The sequence below is a fragment of the Acanthaster planci genome, linkage group LG13, assembly GCF_054643075.1.
Source record: "Acanthaster planci isolate LZ-2023a linkage group LG13, COTS_SCS, whole genome shotgun sequence".
Taxonomy (NCBI): domain Eukaryota; kingdom Metazoa; phylum Echinodermata; class Asteroidea; order Valvatida; family Acanthasteridae; genus Acanthaster; species Acanthaster planci.
This window is the reverse complement of record NC_141789.1, coordinates 8,106,502-8,120,520: the sequence shown is the minus strand read 5'-3', so window position 1 is coordinate 8,120,520 and position 14,019 is coordinate 8,106,502. Positions and strand designations below refer to the sequence as shown.

The 14,019-nt window shown below is 38.3% G+C and overlaps 1 protein-coding gene across 1 annotated transcript in view; it reads right to left on the bottom strand.

Annotated features, from left to right (window-relative positions):
- LOC110982483 (myoferlin-like) overlaps window positions 1-14,019 on the bottom strand; it is a 181,289-nt gene that overhangs the window by 56,345 nt on the left and 110,925 nt on the right. The window contains exons 36-39 of the mRNA XM_087145128.1: window positions 10,202-10,285; window positions 4,644-4,766; window positions 559-737; window positions 96-146 (exon numbers count right to left, since the gene is read on the bottom strand). Coding sequence (XP_087001254.1) covers window positions 96-146; window positions 559-737; window positions 4,644-4,766; window positions 10,202-10,285 — 437 coding nt within the window. The remainder of the gene's footprint in view (window positions 1-95; window positions 147-558; window positions 738-4,643; window positions 4,767-10,201; window positions 10,286-14,019) is intronic.

Genomic DNA, 14,019 nt, shown 5'->3' with positions numbered 1-14,019 from the left:
ATATGATCAAAACAAATAGAAGCAAAAATCATAATAGAATCAAAAGTTGAATGTACAGAACCATCTAAAAAACTCTTCTACAACACCATACCAACCTGGATGTACTTGATATGCTTTATACCAAATGCAACCATTCGCTTGAACTTCTGTGGTGTTATCCGGTGGTGTTACCAAAAAAGTTAATATTCAAATTACGATTTATGATAAAAATCAATATATATGTGCTGCATAGGCAATAATGCAAATAGAATATTTCAAACGTGGTAAAACTGCAGTCTAGCCACAAAACTGAAGGTACTGGTAATGATTTTGCTAGGAACTTAGAACACTAGTAATTTGTTAGAATTATGAAAAAAAAGTCAAGTGCATGAGAGGGTTCAATTTTCTTCCACTGTCATGAAACTGCACAGTCTCCTTAACCCTTCCAACCCAACTCTAAAAAGAACATTGAGATAAATTTCACATTTGAAAACCAAAGTGTAAAATCCTCCTCTCTCGGGTATTTCAGGGCAAACTTTACAAATGAAAAAAAAAACCACAACCAAAGTTTGAACTAACCTTCTTGACTGTTTTGAGTGGTTGATCTGTTGCTGGCTCAGTCTCAGCAGGTGGTTCTTCCTCTGGCATAATAACAACATGATCAGCCTCCCCTGCACCTGTACTGCTGACTGTGCTGCCCCCACCTGGTGTACCACTACCAGTCTGTCCTGGACCCTTAGTGCCTGGAGCTACCTCATCTACAGGTGCCAAGAAATACAACAGGTACAGCTACTCAGTTAGTTTAAATTCGTTCTATCCCAAAAGTGGGAAAAGTACATATACAGTTGTCCCTGCAATGTCTACACATAGTGATACTTCCCAAGCACTGTCTTCATCCAAGTTCAGGAACAAAATGGTAAGGCTTGGGGTGGTACGAGATTCACAAAAACATTAATACAATGCATGTTCCCTACCAGGGTATATTTGAGGTAGCAGCTAAACTACTTGAAAGACTAAATAACAATTTGAATACGCCCATGTGATATTCCAAGAGAACATGCCCACACTGAAGTGCATCTGAGAAACAGCAATACATGCCACAGGTACGCCCCATCAATGCTTCCATATGCAGACTCGTATTTAAAGTCTTGTAAATATCAAACGGGCATATTATACATGTAACTAAACAAGATATGCAAGGGACTTCTTCCATCCCTCTGTAAATAGGCTAAAAGTGACTTTTTAATAACTCCACATTCTATATATTTGCATTTAGAATTTTCATGCATCTTAGGGACAGACTTTGAGACTAAACAGAAATAGCTTTCATACAAGATGAACAAATGTGTAATTCACACATGCATATCAAGCAATGACATCATATCCCATGACAAGAAGGTCATTCCAGCAACTAGAAAGTTCTTGTCAATCAGTCTCTGGCGACATTTCTGTTATTACATACAAACTGTTCTAAAACTTAATTTCCTTCAACTATAAATGCAATTACAGGTACATGACCATTGCATGATGTTAAAGCAGACCCAATATTTAAGATCTATAACTCCCCAATGCCAATATTTCAACAAATTCATAAAACAGAAGCATCCATGGTCCATACATAATGGTAAGTCATGTGAAACCAGTTAATAACATTTAGTTTCACTAACATCTCCCATATTTTGTGCTTAGTTGTACATGTATCACTGTTCTGCATTTCAATTAGCACCAGTATCAAAGACAACCAAGACAAATGTGCATATGCACTGTAGAGTCAAACACAGAGCTCTTACGGTTTAGGAACAGTACGTTTTAATTATGTGAAGTGCTAAAAATCTGCTGCATCTTTAATGAAATTACTAAATGCGGTGCGAAATTGATCAGACCCTGCCTTTGCATGCCTTTAATATTTACAACAGTGTTGTAGTTGAGTAGCCAATGTTGAGTCTAGGTCCTAGTCAATGCCTTGGGGGGTGCAGACCACTAATTCAAGTGAGAATTTCTGACCAGCTCATTAGCATTAAAAGTGCCCCCCACCCACAGTATCTTTTGAAAAAGGAGATTGTTTGGCCCCCAAAATGGTGAGATTGTGTAAATCGTTACCAGGATCAACTCCCTGGGTCTTTGAGCTTTCATATGAGGGCAGAAGGGCTGAAAACTACGGTTGAAAAATGGTCCTAAGTGCCCGAGAAAGTTGAGGGTTGCCACTTGAAAAATAGCTGCAATCAGACTTCGGAAAAATTCACTTTTTTGTGGGTGATTTTGTTTTGTGGAAATAATTAAAAATGTAATTGGTTAACCCACAAAAAATTGAAAAGAAATTGAAAGATAAGTGACCAGACAAGAATTTCATTTGTGTTTCAGAAATCTCAGGGATATTGGCGTGCATGCTATTGGGCCCTAAACGGTGCTGATTTTACTCTGTTTTCAATGGGGCTTGAATTAGTGGACTGGACCCTTGGGTCCGAGTCACAAGCCTTGAGTCTGAGTCACTTGTTTCAACTTATTCACCAATTTGGTAGGTTTTGTGCTGTGCATACCTAGAATTCTGTGGGTTTTGCTTAACATACTTCTTTTTCAGAAGAGCTTTCTAAAGAGCTATGGTTCATGACAAAGGAAAAGCTAAGCTTTTTTAATATCAGAAAGAATCCACCTAACTTTGAACATAAGCAGGTATTGCTTCATTCTTTATGAAATGCCTGCATTGCTGACACAGGCTCCAGGGCTATTAAACATACATGTTTGCCTTTTAATGTTGCAGTTCTGACCGGTCAAATGGAACCCGAGGCCAACTGGTGTTGTTTTGTAAACTGCTGATGATGTGTGGCACGCTCTGGTGTAATGCCAGATAGTGTCCACCATGTATTACATGAAGCTATATGGGGCATATTGCACAGTGTGTATTCAGAAGTAAACACTCCTTGGTAGCAGATGACACTTTTTGGCATGACACCATAGGGCCAGGTGTACGTGTGCGGATGAGAAGCTGCGGACCCTACATGCAATTTTTGGAGGCCCGGCGTCAAGTTACGTTAAGAATGAATGTTACGTTTGTCTCACAAATTTGTACTTTTTTTCTTTTCAGGAAAATGCATGAATATAATTTGAGTCACGAGAAACCAAGCTCGAGTCCAAGTCATCATGGTCGAGTTGGTGTCATTGTACAATATTTTACAATGTGACTGAAGTAGAGTCCGAGTAACACAAGAGTCGGAGACCTGGACTCAAGTCCTACAACACTGCTCAACAAAGTGAAAGTATTGAACAAATTTGAAGTCAACCACTTTTTTGTTTGATATCTCAATCTCCATTAGGGATATCATTTCTATGGTTTTGTTTTTACAACAGTGACCTTGAAATTTGACCTATTGAGTACAAAGCCAATAAAATTTTTATTATACAATTCAAGACTACACCAAGATTAATCCATACACATACATGTATGTCCAATTCTTCAGGAGTAATGGTGGGAAAACCAGCTCTAATGTTTTAACAAATACATGATCTTAAACTTTTTCCTATGGGTTCAAAATCAACAAGCCTCTTAGACACCAAGACCATTCTACAAACCATATTTTGAAGTTGATATGTCATGTGAGGATGCATGGAAAAATAACCATGATGGAATGATGACAAGCAGTGCAGTAGTTTTTAGTCCAGTGCAAACGTGGCTAACGATACAAAATGAACTAACCATATACTCTTGTTAAAAGTCATACATGTACTTGGTTTAAAACTGGCATGCCATCATTTTGACAAAAAATGGTACAAAATGTTTATTTTCCAAATATGTGTTAAATACTGATTGAGGAATTCTTCACAAGGGGTGACTCTAACAAATTTAACAGCAACTTTCGAAATAGCCAAGAGGCTACTCTACCATTAATGTCAAGAATCCAAAGTTTCACAAATTCTAAAAAAAATTACATATGTACATTATGATTGGACATAGAGAGAGTATATTATTTCTGGTATAGGGTTTTTGTTACAGCCATGTTTATACAGCAGGTGACAGATCTGGCACAAAAAAAATAATAGGCTGATGATGCCATCTATGAAAAGACCTTCAGTTTTTCCAGATGCACCACAGAGCTAGAACAGCTGCCATAATGTAATTTGTGCTTATATGTACATGTACTTATATTGTGCATCAAAACTATGTACACATGTGACCAAATTTTTGACTTATATTATGTGAAAATGACACTCAATGTACATGTACATGACACATCAGGACTTTTACTGGGGCTACAGGATAATTGAAAATACTTTAAAATATACAAAACTTTGCTTAATTGTCACACCTAAAGATAACTTGTCTGAACGTTGCATGTACTTGCACGTCCCTCAAGTGGAAATTGTCATCCCCTTGATAATAAAGTTGAAAAAAAAATGGCAATGACAACTGTGTATGTTGTTAAAACATACACTTTCACTAATATGTCTTAGCTAACTTGCTAACAAAAAAGGACTTAAGAGAAATCAAATATTGCCATATTTCACTATTTTGTGTGTTTAATAAAATCAATACACCTAAAAGAGTATCCATCAAGTTCCCCTTACATCCCTATAGGACCTTGAATGTATGAACATGAGACATCCTACAGAAATGAAGGTACATGTACATGTATATGGAACTGAACTGCAGGAGACTATGCAGATCTAACCTCCACTTTGGCTTTGGCTGTGGGCACTTTCAGCTATTCTGTTGACACTTTCACTTAATAGCTCCCCCATCAATGTGGCCACTACCTCAGGTTCCATTTCATCACTGTCTCCAAAGAGTACTTCTGGAGAAATGAAATGAACCAACAAAACCCATTGGAAACCCTAATTCAATTTGCATTTTCAAATTTTCCTGGTTTCAAGTTTACATTTGATTTGACAATATGATATGGTTCCTCTGTTAAATCCATATTTATGCTTATTGCCTAATTACAAAACATTGTCAAGCACAGAAAAAATCAATCTTGCAAGCCAAAAATTCAAACTCTAGATTCGGTCACTGCTTTCATCATCCAATCAAAGTCTTACTTTACATGTACTTGGATGCAGCTGCAATTTTCACATGTGCCTATGGAAGTGGCTATATGGTCTTAAACCGTGCTATATACATGTACATGTATACAACTTCCTCAACAAACTATTAGAACCATGGTAAGGTCAACTCTCTTGTCTGACACACCTCTCTTTCATTTTTGTGTCTCTGAACAGCATTTTCTCTAACACGTCTCTGAAAAAAGAAGTAGCCCTGCTTCCTTAAAAAAAAAAAAGCACACAAAATGTCCATTATATGTGCAGGTAATACTAATCGTCACAATGTACATTTAGAAATAGAGTACACATAGTTTATTAACAGGAATTGTCAATAAAATTAGTAAACAGAAAAAAGTCATAAAATGACTAGGAATTGGATTTTCCTGATAGATAAAAGAATGCGTGACGGTGGTGTACATTTACAGGTAGTATGGGAACGGATTCCCGTAACAGGTAAGAACATGTACCTGTAATTATCATTAACATAATAACAAAAACATTTTAACTGAGTAGTTTCCACTGTGTTCCCACCCACTCTATCTACTCTCTTGCAACTTCTTTGTAAATTCTAATGGTTTTGCTAAAGGCTGATCTTTTTTCTAAGATTTTATGTTGTTGTTACCTAAAGTTTCTTTTCTACTGATAGGTAAGGAATGGATCACGTCCTTCACAACTTTAGTGTCCTTTGGTATGTCATTATTACAGTGCGACAAGCAGCGCACAGCAGGGGCTTCTTTTCACTTGAGTTTTCTTAGGATGTGCAGTAACATGACCTTTCCTTCTGCAGTAACGTGACATGGCTGCCGAAGAGTCAGTAATTGGAGTCAACTATTACTTTCCCTCAAAAATTTAATTGTGACGTGTTCTTGCGATACACACTGTGCACGTGGTTCAGAGATACATGAGATGACCTTCAAGTAGTCATATTACCTTATTACAGGGAGATGAGCTTCGATCGGAACAACTCACTTGAGGGTTGTTGGCAAGACCACCACCCTCAACAAAACGTACAATTTTATGCCAAAATTTGTTGTTTTGGTCAAAATCAGACAGCATTTTTCGGAAAAAAAACATCTGGGCTTTTACTCGCATCTGCACAAAACGATCTTTAGAAGTCGACAAGCTTTCATGATGCAGACTCCCGCGCCCTACGCATAGTGAACCAACAAATTCCTTCGAAGTTGAGACTGGGACCATACCAGTCAATCACAATGCACCACATACATGCAGTGCATGAAAGCCATGGAGAGATCATGCCAGTGTGGATCGCAGCAGATCTTTGTTTGCAAGATATCCAAGAGGTAGATTTCTGTATTAAGAGCTCATGGGACAAAAGAAGGTGCACTGTGACAACTTGAGAGAATGTCAGTCTAAAGAAATAATTTGAAGATGGAAAACAACTTGAAAACATACATGTACATGAATTGAACAGAGACACATTTCACTAGAACTATGTATGTGAAATATTTGAAGTGAATGTACTAACGGTCCTTGCATACGTGTACATGAAATGTACCAATTCCTGAAGTACTGAGCTACAGTATTTAACATGTACATTGGTTTTTAGAAGTGTTCAAGCATGTAGTTTGGGCCTGCTTGGAAAGATTTTTAATTTTGAGGGAAGAAGAAAATTTTGAACACGTGTTTGAACAAATATCAGCAGTGGAAGGACACAATTAGCTTAGGATTAAATAAAGAAATCCTCAATTAGGACTCAAACTTGTGCTTTGCCACTGTAATTCTCAAGGTGCTTCAGTTCACGTCATAAAAATCCTCCTCATAATTTATGACCATCTCCTCATGGAAACCTTGCGTGCAAGTCATCATGAATGTTTTACATGTATGTGTGTACTCACAGTTCGGCATTCCAACAGCACATGCCCAAAATGAAGCCAATCCTGAGATCATTCAGATGCCCATGCAAGGTCTGCCCTATGCAAAGTCACATGCAAGCTTTGTTCCTAAATTACCTTTCATCAAGCCATCATTTTCAGTGGAGTGCCAAGAACCAAGAGCTCATTTCCCTCACAAACCACTTGCCCTCCATACATGTACATGTACTAATGAACGATAGAGCACCAAGCACTGTTACCCAATACACACAGCGAGTCACCTCTTCCAGCTGATCCATGCACAATATGATTGTATCTTTTCAGCAATTCAGCACTGTCGTCATCACTGCTTCTGCTGCATGGCTACTTTTAGACGATCCCACTGAGACCCCATTAATTGTTCAAGTAATAGAAGGGCTTAAAAGAACCCTTACAAAGGCAAGGGCAAGAAAGGAGCCTACAGCACCTGACATCTTATCACAGATGATGAAAATGTACGGAACTGACAGATTTGTTCAGAATGTAATGAACATTAGAACGTTGGCTATGGCTCTAATTTCATTCGTTGGGTTTCTACGATTTAATGAGCTTGCATCACTTAAGATGGACAATTTCAAGTTTCATCCTGTCATATGTTAATCCCAATAAGATCAAGCAAGACAGATGTGTGTAGACAAGGCAATAAGGTAGTCATTGCCAGATCATTTACTGAAACTTGTCCAGTAACTATGTTGGAGCTTTATATTAAGCTTGCGATTATTCCACTGGCAAACAGAGATGCCTTTGTATTTAGGAATTTAACAAAATTCAAAATTGGATATTTCTTGCATAAGAGTAACCAGCCATTGTCATATTTCAGAGTTAGGGAACTAGTTCTAAAAGCACTTTCTCCAACTGTGGAAGATGTTTCCAAAGTTTCATTACGTAGCTTGAGATCAGGAAGAGCCTCACTGGCTGCAAAGGCTGGTCTCACCGACAGACTGTTCAAGTGTCATGGGCGCTGGAAGTCAGCTAAAGATAGTAACGTTCAGGAGAGTTTCACCAATTCATTATCACTTTCTAAGAGTTTAGGTATCTAACATATACCCATTCTTTTTCAAGTTCATGCCGGTTGCTGAAGCTTGCACATATCAAATAGATGAGCAGGGTGTGTTATTTTGGTAGAAGAATTAATCGATTAATGTAGTTGTATTCAGTTGAGATCCGAGGTTAACTGTGAACAGGGTGTGACATACACAAATGCGTCACTTCATGCTTGCTAGTAGCAACGAAAACACGAATTTGTCATGTTATTATCACTTTATTTAAAATTCACTGTCGTATATAAGTAGAAGAGCAAGCCTTTTATTTACTTGATGATGATCATTGCTTAGCTAGTCTGAAAGCAGTGGATCACATAGATCAAGCAACATTTCCACTTTTCCCAAACAATGAAAAGACAGGTTTTTGTGGTTTTTCGTATCTGGCAACCACCAGAAGCAATAGATTGTTTCCCTCAATTGTAATTCAGATTAATAAGATGTATGACTATAAAAAAGATAATTTTGCGTATAAGAATGTTTACACTAAGCTTAATGTATGCCATTGAAATCAGGATTCATGGAATGGCAATTTTCAGCAACACCTGATAAAATATTGTTATGTTGAATCATGAGTGAAAGTAATGAAAGCTTACTGTTTGTAACATTAGCAGTTATCTATATAATTAAAGGTGGCAGGGTCATGCCGTTTGCTACAGCCCGCACATACATGTACCAAATAGATTAGCAGGGTGTGTTATTTTGGTAGATGATGGAATCAATTGATAAGAGATAACTTGGAGATGCCAAACTGAAAAAGGTACACATACCAGAACTGTGCATGTGGCTCAGTTTGAGTTGTACAATGTACAGCACCATTATATATCACCTTTATAAGGAAAACTGTTGAAAACAATTTAGCTTATGAGCACTTCCTCCAAATTAGTCATTTACAAATCAGTGTTAGTTGTCCATATAAACATGTAAAACCTGGGGCACATTCAGTAATACAATACTATGTATATGTATACATACATGTACTATCCACCATAAAGATATCAAATACCGCAATACGTATTGCACTACTAAATGTGCCCATATTTCTGTTGAGTGTCTTTTGATCAGATCTGATTAATCATCTCAGTGCACACCAGACCCAAAAGAAACTTTAACAAGCCTTTTTTAAACTAGTTTGATGGGCGAGTTAACTTTTTCTTTTAGTTGCCCGCAGGAGTTTTCCTAGCCCACTGGACATTTTTGGCTAAAAACCAATCCTGACTGGCTTTTCTACTTCCTTATTTCAACTTTTACCATGCAGTCTGGCTGTGAATTTAAAGGATTACTTAAAGTGGAGGATGAAAATGGAGGAAGATCAATGTCATAACGTTTTATTCATCCTTACAAATATGAAAATGATAGTTTCAAACAGGTAGCCCACCAGGCAAGTTAAAAAATACATGTGACAAGCCCACACCATTTTGACTAGAACTTGTAAGCTGGTCTAGTGTTAAAGTCGAGGCCTGAACAATTATATGACAGGGGAAGAAGGGGAGAACCAAGAAGTTAAACACCAATCCCAAGCCTAAACTTTACAGTTTAATACCAAAAATATTAGTTTGGCATGGCCATGTCTACTGCCAGTTACATGTATTGCAATTCATGCAGTTAGTGTCAAAAGCATTGTTGCATGCAGAGTTACATGTATCTTTTCCACCATACAATCTCACCAAGAATATGAACAGTCATTAATTTGAATTATTCAACTCTTTGGCAGTGAGATAAAGTGTCAGTGAAAGAAAAAATAGCAACAGCAAAACAGATTAACACATTCTGAGGAACAAAAACAAGACCAGTGTCAAACAATGCATTCAGGCACATTCATGTGCTTTAAACATGCTTTATTCTGACTCAGAGGTACCTGTACATGCACAAGTACCTGCCGTTGAAAATGATATGCAGTCACATCTGGATCACTGCAAACCATACCTGCCACATTTTGCATTTTTGAATAACAGTACCAGCACAGTTTTTAAAGACAGCCAATTCCACAAAGCAGAATAACAAAGCAAATTCAAACCAGTTATAAACCAATAAAGTGCACCTACAAAACACTAAAAGATGCATTTTAAAGGAATGAAATTTGGGGAAATGCACTGTGTCTTGGTAGTTGAGAATGAGTCAGAAAGAAAATACATGTACACAAGCATTACAATCATCATCAATACTGCTACTACAAGGCAAGGGCACAGTTAATGGTGAAAATGTTGAATGAAAAAAAGGCCGATATGTGCAATACGCGGTTTCATTGCAGAGAAAAAAAAAGACTTCAAATGGAACCTTTTCCTTGGAGAAGACCTGTATCTTCCTGTGCACCATCAGTTGTTGTTGATGCATCCAATTCAGAGGATGGAACTTCTGAAACTAGAATACAAATGTATGTTTGGCAACTTACATGAACAACTCTATTCTGTGCTCGCTCTTCACATCCCTTCCACCCAGTCAGTTGAACAAGACAGATATAATATCCCTCATGACTTTCTTCTGCAGTGGACTCCTAAGTTATTTGAAATTGTACAATGCTGGAATATATCCCAATTATCTGATTGGAGGGTTGTCAGTCACACAAGACATGAATTACCCAGTATAATCAAAGGCAGACCATTGATGTATTGCACAGACACAACAGGTGCAGTTGCAGTACTTCACAAAAATACTAACAATTTCAGGCAGCATAGATAAGTGCCAGACTGTTCCATTTTTAGTTAGATAAACGCAATTTCTGAACTTGTACATGTAAGTGATGGTCACAGCCTACCGCGTGCCATAGTGCATGTACGAACTCAATTCCAGTGAAAATCAACAGAGGGTACTCTGCGAAAAGAGATTTGCATAGTGAAATTTATGAATGAATGTCTCCGCCCAGCAGCAGCCCAACGTCCTGGAAATTTGTGTGTGAAGATTATGTATGATATTGTATTCATGTTATTAAAAAATGAGCAAACTTGGCTTCTTAATAATAAAAAGATTGCGGTAATTTAATTTCAGTTTCCAAAACGAAATTAGAAAAGAAGCAAAATCACTTCCCTTTATGAACCCAAACTCCCGAAAAAGGCAGATACTCAATTTTCCTGCACTTTCAGGTAACCTTTTAACCCTCCTCTGCCGGCCCATACCAAGAAGAAAAGGAAGCAGGGGTGGCAACTAGGACAAAAAAAGGTCAAAAACTATGCCTCTGCTGACCATCTTTGGACACAAAGATGACATCATAGATATTTATGCTTCTTGAAAATCTTTGAATTTTGACCAAATAAACAAAGTTTGGCATAAAATTTTACATTTGTTTAGGGTGGTGGTCTTGCCAACAACCCTTAAGTGAGTTGTTCCAATCGAAGCTCATCCCCTGGTACTAAGATAATATTACTACTTGAAGGTCATCTCATGTATCTCTGAACCTGCAATTTTGCTGTTATGGCAGTTAGCTACAGCTGAACAAACTTCACCAGTTTAGCCAAATCGCTTGGATAGGCCTACTCACTTTGTTTGAACTTGTGGGACAATTTTGAACATTTAAGCTCTCCAATGGTAAAATGAAGTTCATTTGGAACTGGCCAAAATGTTTTTTAAAATTTGTTCAGTGTTTCTGTGCGACTTTTGTACGTAATTGAGTGATGCTGGCTGGGTTGGGTATTTAAAAATTGCGGCTGTGTCATGCTTAAGGCTTAGTCGTTCTGGGGTGAAAAATAGTAAAAGGCGAAGCCTACATGTACTTTTTTTGTGAACCTCAATGGCAGGATGAAATTTAAGCTGATTATTGGTCATGTGCTACCTGTCTGTAGCTGTAGTGTACGCATGCCCAACCCAGAACAGATACCCAATTTAAACTTGAGCAAGAGAAGTTTTACCACCAGTTTCAGTGTCTCTAACTTGAAAGTGCACATACTGCAATAAGTCCTTGCATGTTAGTAAAGTTGCATTGCTTTTATGTGGACTGTGCATGTGAAACAAGTGTAATTTAAATTATCTGGTCATATACCAGCTTATTAAATATTCCAAAATTATAAAAATTTATGCCTTTCACCATTTTTGGGGGCATGCTTTGGGATTTTTTTCCTTTTTTATGAGGAGATGTATTAAAGGAGTACTAAAAACTGGGTAAAAGCTAACTTTTGTTAAACTTCTCTAAACCTACACTAAAAGTTACGGACCAGTCTCATAGGTTTGTGCACAGGGCATTAAGTACACATTGTGAACAGGAAACGGAATTCTTTCCAACACTTGCAAAAAAGTTTCAATTTTCGAGTACAAGTCCTATGACAACAAACATTTGGTAAAAAACTACAACCAAACTACAACCCCTTCACGCCGGGACTCGTTAAAACACGCCGTAAAAATTGAGATCCTCAGCCCGCTTTTCAGCTATTATTCTCGGCCCATGCTCGAGCGAACACGGTGAAAGAAGGCAGACCCTGGCTCTTGTGTATATGGTAATTGGTCTTTATGTGTAGCCCAGAAATGAAAAGACAGAATTTGCATCATAATCACCAGCTTCACAATAGTCCCCAATTTGAAAAGAGGCAATGAGAATGTGGAAGCTTGAGTAGAGCCGCATGCCACCGAACAATCTGCCTTTTCACAGTGTAATTCAAAGCGTGCAGAGCACGCTGGGCCACAAACTGAGAATTTGTGGTTTGGCAGGTGGCCAAGCGAGGCTGGAATTCTTGGAGTCGGCTTTCAGAAAGAAATTCCCGTGGAGAAGGGGTTAACAAAATCAACTCGTTCAAAATGGTTTTGATGGGTATTAAGCAACCAGTGCAGATCACTTCCTTGGGTGTACAGTGACAACTGGAAACCACAAGACTTGTCACAGACCCAATTTAGTGGTCTGATTAACTGATTGCATGTGACTTACTGTAATCCTGGTATACTCATAAAGGGTAACAGTTAAGCCTTGATACATACACTGGTATTGAAAGTATCCTTAGCCCTCAAAACTCCTGTTGTTCAATTACATTTTGCAATATCCTAATTGAGGTGAGCTGTACATGGCATATTGTCTAAGCACAATTTTCTGTTGCTTTTCAGGTTTGCACACTTACAAACATTCGTTCCAATTTATTTGCCTGGAACCTTTATGACATCTTTATCTTGAGTCCCTGAACTACTTGTAGCTACAACATGCCTATGTGAAATAGCCTGTAGTTCAGTTGCATCACAAGCCCTATCAGTCCCTAGATACTTTTTTACATTTTTTTTTTCAAATTCCCTTGGTACTTTGTTTTCTGCTTCAAGTATCTCTGTTTCGCTTTTCAATTCTTCCAACTCACAGGCGATTCTCCTGCATGTACTTCCTTTGTGCTTTTTTCCAATGGTGCATTTGACTCTCTGTTGGTAAAAAATGAAATTGCTCATGCTCTGTCCCGCTTACAGATGCCAGGGTTCAAGGAACTAGCCACCGGGGCAGCCCACCATAGCTCTGAACTCTGAACAGCCTTCTGGATTCTATAAACACAGAAACAATATGTCTGCTGGGAGCCTCGCGTTCCAGCAGCACTTGGAGAGTGTACAGAAGCAAGACGGAACAGTTCTGTACCGGACACAAAATGGGACAGAGGGGTACCATTAATCCATGTACCAGAAACCAGGCGGCCCATCACAAACACACAATGTCCTCAGTTCCACCACATCATCCAGCAATGAGGCTGCACTTTCTGGTGCTATGTTTTTGCTTGCCTTCTTTGGGTTCCTACTGATGGGAGATTGACAGCACCTACATGTATGAAGTTGAGTGACTGCTCATGGATTTTGAATTACAATAGTATCATGTTTGTGGGTGCTAATCACAAAGTGATAGTTGCCAAACTTAGATTCTTTATGACAGACATAGAGGGATTCAGTGGATTGGCACTTTCACAGGCAGCACATGTCCATGTTCTGCCTGGTGAATGCCATACTAAAGTATATCTGCAAGTGCAGCCATCAATCTTGATAAGGCCCTTTTTTGTTTACTTTGACAGTTCTTACTGCCAACCAATTTAACTGCATGCTGCAGTCCTCCCAGGAGGGCCGAGGCATGTCCTCTGTGGGGTTTAGCTCCCATAGCTTTCACATAGATGCTGCTACAGGTACATGTACCTCAGCTGCCCTCAACTATATAT